General features: G+C 33.5%; 2 protein-coding genes across 2 annotated transcripts; one reads left to right on the top strand and one right to left on the bottom strand.

The window, feature by feature from the left end:
• Window positions 1-1,045: 1,045 nt before the first annotated feature.
• Window positions 1,046-1,658, bottom strand: LOC111778789 (uncharacterized). Its single transcript, XM_023658764.2, has one exon. The coding sequence runs from the start codon at window positions 1,608-1,610 to the stop codon at window positions 1,245-1,247; it is 366 nt and encodes a 121-aa protein (XP_023514532.2). The 5' UTR covers window positions 1,611-1,658; the 3' UTR covers window positions 1,046-1,244.
• Window positions 1,659-4,311: 2,653 nt separating this feature from the next.
• On the top strand, window positions 4,312-5,220 carry LOC111778253 (non-specific lipid transfer protein GPI-anchored 14). The gene is made up of 3 exons (XM_023657961.2): window positions 4,312-4,688; window positions 4,767-4,886; window positions 4,963-5,220. The coding sequence occupies exons 1-3, from the start codon at window positions 4,349-4,351 to the stop codon at window positions 5,082-5,084; spliced, it is 582 nt and encodes a 193-aa protein (XP_023513729.2). The 5' UTR covers window positions 4,312-4,348; the 3' UTR covers window positions 5,085-5,220.
• Window positions 5,221-6,489: the final 1,269 nt, after the last annotated feature.

Below are 6,489 nucleotides of genomic sequence, written 5' to 3'. Positions count from 1 at the left end.
AGCCTAGAAGCGAAAACTCAAAGAGGATTATATCTGCTAGTGGGCTCCCAATGGGTGAATGGTGTGATCTTACCTCGGTTGGAAAATGGAACAAAACATTTTTTATAAGGGTGTGGAAACCTATCCCTAATACACGCGTTTTAAAACTGTGAGGCTGACGGCATTACGTTACGTAACAGACTTAAACCGACAATATCTACTAGTTGTGGTCTCGGATGGTTACATCAAATCCTTAACCCTCAACAAGGCCGTAGTCGCCCCTCTACATCTCACATTATCAGAAGGGTGTTCAGATGGAAGCTTAAAGCGGGCAAGAATCATGATTAGAAAGCCAAGGAAGAATACAATTCGGATGGTAAAGATGAGAATAGGGAAGCTACTGATCCTTACAAACAGTACGAATTATAACTCGGTCTTCATCAAGCATGGCGGAGGAGACTTTAATGGTGGGAATCGCCATAGCAGCGGAGGCACTGGCCGGAGCAATGGGGTTGAAGAGCATAGATCGGCAAGCCGCTGGAAGATGTGAAGGAACTGGAGGACGTTGAGGTGGTAATTGTGATCGGTGTTGAGGATTGTTGAGAGAGGAGTCCCACATCGACTAATTAAGAGGTTGGTCATGGATTTATAAGTAAGGAATACTATCGAACGAGGCATTTTGGGAAAACCAAAAGCAAAATCATGATAGTTTATACTCAAAGTGAATAATATCATACCCATCCATGTCAATATAATCTTCAAATGTCGAACCAAGAAATTATGAGTCTCGAAGGTGTAGTCAAAAGTGACTCAAGTGTCGAACAAACTGTGTACTTTGTTCGAGAGCTCCAGTGAAGGAATCGAGGCTCGATTAAGAGTAGGTCGTTCGAGATCTCCATAGGTCTTAGGGGAAGCTCTATACTGACTCAAGTTTCGAACAAACTGTGTACTTTATTCGAGAGCTCCAGTGAAGGAATCGAGACTCGATTAAGAGTAAGCCGTTCGAGAGCTCCATAGGTCTTAGAGGAAGCTCTATACTGTATTTTATATGCGTATTAAAGAGGACTTTACTTTGTGTAGAAAAAGAAAAGAATTAAATATTTATTACTAGAAGAAAAATAAAAAGAAAAGGAGAAGAAGAAGCTAATTACATTAATAATTAGAAAAAGTATTGTTAGACGACAAGAAGGCGACAAATTAAACTTCCCAATACACAATCACTCAAACCTGTTGCGGCACCGTCCAACTGCGGTTCGTCGATCCAATCACCGGCTCAACAGAGGAAACCACCGTTCTTGGAAGCAGGATTGGTACGAGATCATGAAAAGGAGAAGAACCAACAAGAACCCGACACCCCATGGCGTCCCACCAGCGCGGTGGAGCGAGTCTTTTTCCGGTAGAAGAAAGTTTCCGGCGTTGGAGAGCCAGTGGACGAGGAGGAGGAGAAGGAGCGGCGAGATGATGAGAAGAAGCTTGAGTTGATCGAAGACGCCTTCAACGGCAGACTCGTAATTGGAGTACCAAGAGAAGGACAAGAACATGAGGAGGATGAGGAAGAAGAAGCAGAGATGAAGAGGGAAAGTGGGCTGAGAGTGGGAATTTGCGGCGGAGGAGCCTCCGTTGGCAGCCATGGACGGCGGCTTGAGAGCTTTTTTAGGAGATTTAGGGACTGGTCTTTAATTATATGGAGCTTTTATATATATATATATATATATATATATATAAAAGAAAAGGCTTCCAATAATGCATACAATGGCTTTGTATGGTCGAGATTCGAGTCAGAGCTACTAGCCAATTAAAATGCGCCACGTACGACCGACCTACTATGCAAACGAGGCAATCCCGTTGTTACATGTTTTTAAGAAAAGTAATTAAAAAAAGAAAGTCAGATCAAAATTAAACGCCCAAAAAACACCGGAGCAGGTGGGGAAAATATGGCCACGTCATTTTACACGTACGTTTTTTTGAATTTTTTATAACAATTATTGACTAGTGTTAACCAATAAATCAATGCCAAGTGTCATTGTAATTAACGATTTAATTAATTAAAGTGTGTTTATGATTAGTTAATTAGTACTCTCATGGCTTTTTAAGGTTACCTGCCTGTCAGTCAATGGAGGTGAAGACTGGTCTTTTCATTACTGTTACTCTTGTGACGTGGTTGTTGGCAGTTGCTTAGTTTTTTTTTTTTTTTTTTTTTTTTTTTTTTTTTTTTTTTTTTGTATATTTAAATATAATGTTCAAAGCATAGGGTAATATGGTCAAAATTAAAATTGCAAAAATATAACTTTGCTTTAAAAAAAAACAATTATTTTGCTGGATTATTTTTAGCTTATTGTGTTATAAAATATTTATTTGAGTTTTTAAAATTATAAATATATATTTTTTAATTTAAACTGAAAATGACCCACAAAAATTGAAATATATACACGTTCAAGATTGTTAGGAGGAAGTCCACGTCGACTCATTAAGGAAGATTATGAGTTTATAAGTAAGAAATATTATATCTATTGATACGAAATTTTTTAGCAAACAAAAAATAAAGTCACAAGTTTATGCTCAAAGTAGATAATATCATATTGTGATTACTAACAATGTATGTATATATTTGTAACGGCTCAAACCCAACGTCCTTGTTGGCACACCGCCCGGTGTCTGGCTCTAATACCATTTGTAACAGGCTTCGTTCCTCTTTGTAATCGATGTTGGATCTCATAATTCACCTTCTTTTGGGGCCAAACATCCTCGCTGACATACTGCCATTTGAATTCTCCTCCGAGCTTGCTTCCATTGCTCTGGGTCCGTGATTGGACATTGTATCTTTTTGTATGACACTTTTATGTTATGCAGATAACAATAATGCAACAATGGGTTCCCAAATGGTATGATGTGTTGTGTGTCAACAAGATCCCACCCACTACACAGGACTGACTCATAAAGCTACTTCACTTCAAAAAAAAGCCTACAAAAGAGAGAGAAAACAAATATAAAGATTAATTAAGAACCTTAATGAATAAGCTCAGAAGAAAAAAAGTGTTGAAAAAGCTAACCTAAAAGACCCCACCAAAGAGAGTGTTGGATGATGGAAGTCCCATGTCGGCTAATTTAGGGAATGATCATGGGTTTATAAGTGAGGAATACTAACTTCATTGGTGTGAGGCCTTTTGGGAAGCCCAAAGCAAAGCCATGAGAGCTTATGCTCAAAGTGGACAATATCATACCATTGTGGAGAGTCGTGTTCGTCTAACAAAGAGATCATGATAGAATGATATTCAAAATCTCAATTTGATATCAAAAATTTTGTTCATTAGCTTTAAAAAAATATTTATAAACTTTTAATCGTATCTTCGATAAATCCTCAAATTTTTTTTATTTTATTTTACACGACATTGATCTATTTGCGACGTTCTATACATAAAATTTCAATTAGTTTATAATTTTTTTTAATATGTAGTAGATTTTTTAATTTTAAAAAGATTTAAATATATTAAAAATTTATTAACCTTAAATTTTAATTTTGCCTTTTTAATGGATTGGGAGGGCTCCAAAACTGTTTAATGGGCCATATGGAGCGGATAATGACAAATTGGGCTTTGTTAAGCGATAGCATATTGGGCCTTTGTAAAGATACTATGGATTGTGAGGCCCAATAAGAGGGAGATGGTTATCGATAATGTTGGAATAAATTAATAAAAATATCTAAAAAATTTCAAAAAATTCAATAATATCTTAAATTTTCATTAATATTTTTTAATTTTTTAAAAAAATTAAAAAATATTTTTATAGTGGATATTATATTTAAAAACTATTCATAAAATTTAGTATAACACGCTTAATTAACACATTTATAAATTCGAGCGAATATATGTAATTATTAAAATTTTAAATTTAAATTACGAGATTAATGATGTGAGATTAAAATATTTCATATGTCACTATTACGTACATAGGCAGCGTGTGAAAGCTAAGCCATTTGTTTATCTAAGCTCTAGTGGGTTTGGTGAAGGATTCCCCCACCACTATCCTCCTCTTCCTCAAATCGTGACACGTGTCCTTAAAAAAAAAAACATATTTTTCATTTTTTTTTTATATATCTCTAAATTTCATATCTACACTATAATTTAAGTAATTAAGTTAATTTTCAAAATCATTGCATTATTTAAAACAATATATAGAAATTAAGTATTATTTTTGTAAAATTAAATATTTTTTAAATATAAAATAATAATAATTATTATTATAATTATAATTAAGAATAAAGAAAAGAAATCCCACCAATTTTCCCCTTTTCCACTCGCATCTTGCACGCATAAAAGGGAGTGGAAACCCATAAACTCTCTTCATCATTGCGTTCTTCAATTCACAGAAAATGGGGTTTCATTTTGGTTGCAAATGGCTTTTGTTAGCACTCCTGTTAGCCTCACCGGCGGTGAGCTTTATAGCAGGAGATGCAGAGAAAGACAGGGAGGAATGCACGCAGCAATTGGCTGGAATGGCGACGTGTCTAGCGTACGTGAGCGGTGACGCAAAGGCTCCAACGCCGGACTGTTGCAGTGGGCTGAAGGGCGTGCTTAAAAGCAACAAGAAATGCTTGTGCGTTATAGTGAAAGACCGAAATGACCCTGACTTGGGGCTTCAGATTAATGTCACCCTTGCCTTGGGCCTGCCTGATGTCTGCCACGCCCCTGCCAATGTCTCAAATTGTCCTGGTAACTACTCCGTGTTCTTCGCGTTCTTCGTGTTCTTCGTGTTCTTCGTGTTCTTTTTTTTAAATGGGGTTGTTGCAGCTCTATTAAACTTGCCACCCAATTCACCGGAGGCTCAAGTTTTCTATCAATTTGGTAAGGCTCAAAGCTCCTCTGCTGCTGCAGCTCCCATAAGTCCTTCTCCTGCCATTAACTCCACTGGTAATTTGATGATCAATTTTCTACAGTTTTTTTAGTTTGGGAAGCAAAATTAAGGTGTTGTTCTTTAAAATTGCAGGTGGAGGAGGCAGTAGAAATGGGACAGATAAGGGTGAAGCTTACACCATTGGAAACAAATGGCTGCCATTGAAGAGTTTGGTTGTTGCAGCTCTTTTGATTTTGTTTTTGTTGGATTCTTAAACTGTTTTGAGTATATTATTCATGATTTTATTGTGTTCTGTTCGAATGTTCGAATATTAGTATTGTAATTCGTGTTTTTAAACGGTTCTGTTTTACACATGAAGTTGGAGATAGAATTTATATTCTGAGTGTCAAATTTTGGACAAATAAGATAACGTAGCTAACGTTTACGTGACAACAACAATAAAATTTGTTTGAGGAGATAAGAACTCGTGATGCTTGACGACATACAAACTCAACTATTTGTGTTAGTTAGAGGGTTAGAAAAAGTTATTAAAATTGTGAGACTCAATAAATCTTGTGCCCCTATGATGGAAGAAAATATATCTATGTCATAAATTAGGGTTGACTAGGATCATATGAAGTGAGAGAATATTGAGTTCGGGTCTCTTGTGAGGTAGACCCTAGGGTTGGCCTCTAGCTCAAGGAACTTGAGCTTTGACCCAGTTTCGTTTCGGTTTCTTTTATATCACGATTTAGTTTAATTTGTATATGACTTTTTATTTTTTTATTTAGTTTTTTAATTTTTAATCATACTTTGTTTTTGTTTTTTTTTATAATATTAAATTACAATTTTAATTCTTGGTACAATTTTAATATAGATATAAAATTGAAAATTGAAAATTGAAAATTTCCTTAAACATAAAAATTAATTTAAAAAATTACACAAAATTCAAATATAAATAAGATAGCTTTAATAAATGATGTCAAAATTCTCTTAAATATAAAATTTTAATTGTAACCAAAGAAAAAAAAAAGGTCCAAAAAGGTGATCTCAAACAATCCTAAAATTGATTGTATGAGAGACAACACCGTCTTCCACGTATTTATTATTTGTTGTAAAAATAAATATCTCACATGTCGTTTTTTAAGAATAAATTTCTATCACATATTTTTGTGATTGGACGTCATTTTCTTTAAAATAAATATACTAAAGTATTAGTTTTTTTCTTTTAAAATAAATTTATATCACATTTTTTTCGTGATAGAATTATAAAATGGCTAATACACATATTTTTTTATTATTAAAATTTTTAAATAAAAGATTTAACCATTTAATTTTTTTTTGGACAAATATTATTTTTGTCATTATTCTTTTTTTTTTTTGTCAGCAAAAAAAAAAAAAAAAAAAGAAATATTATTACTTATCAAACCATCATGAGAAGAAGAAATATAAGTGAATTGTAAAAATAAGTATAATTTAACGACAATATACCTATATTATCGAAGATTTAAATTCATATATATATATATATATATATATATATATATAGATAGAGGGTTATAAAGAATTAAAGTGTTGAAGAAATTAGAGTATTTATGTCGTACTAAATTTATAAATAAATTATTAATTGAAGAATTTTTGTTCCTAAATTAGAACATTATTTAAAAAATTAGTTTAAGG

This window comes from Cucurbita pepo, chromosome 17, assembly GCF_057944985.1.
Source record: "Cucurbita pepo subsp. pepo isolate OVF chromosome 17, ASM5794498v1, whole genome shotgun sequence".
NCBI lineage: Eukaryota > Viridiplantae > Streptophyta > Magnoliopsida > Cucurbitales > Cucurbitaceae > Cucurbita > Cucurbita pepo.
This window is presented reverse-complemented; position numbering and strand designations above follow the sequence as displayed.

Excerpts from the sequence above, each read along its gene's own strand:
- LOC111778789 (XM_023658764.2), bottom strand. The coding sequence starts at position 1,610 with ATGGCTGCCAACGGAGGCTCCTCCGCCGCAAATTCCCACTCTCAGCCC.
- LOC111778253 (XM_023657961.2), top strand. The coding sequence starts at position 4,349 with ATGGGGTTTCATTTTGGTTGCAAATGGCTTTTGTTAGCACTCCTGTTA. Across the intron at positions 4,689-4,766 it reads CAATGTCTCAAATTGTCCTG|CTCTATTAAACTTGCCACCC; the intron begins GTAACTACTCCG and ends GGGTTGTTGCAG. Across the intron at positions 4,887-4,962 it reads TCCTGCCATTAACTCCACTG|GTGGAGGAGGCAGTAGAAAT; the intron begins GTAATTTGATGA and ends TTAAAATTGCAG.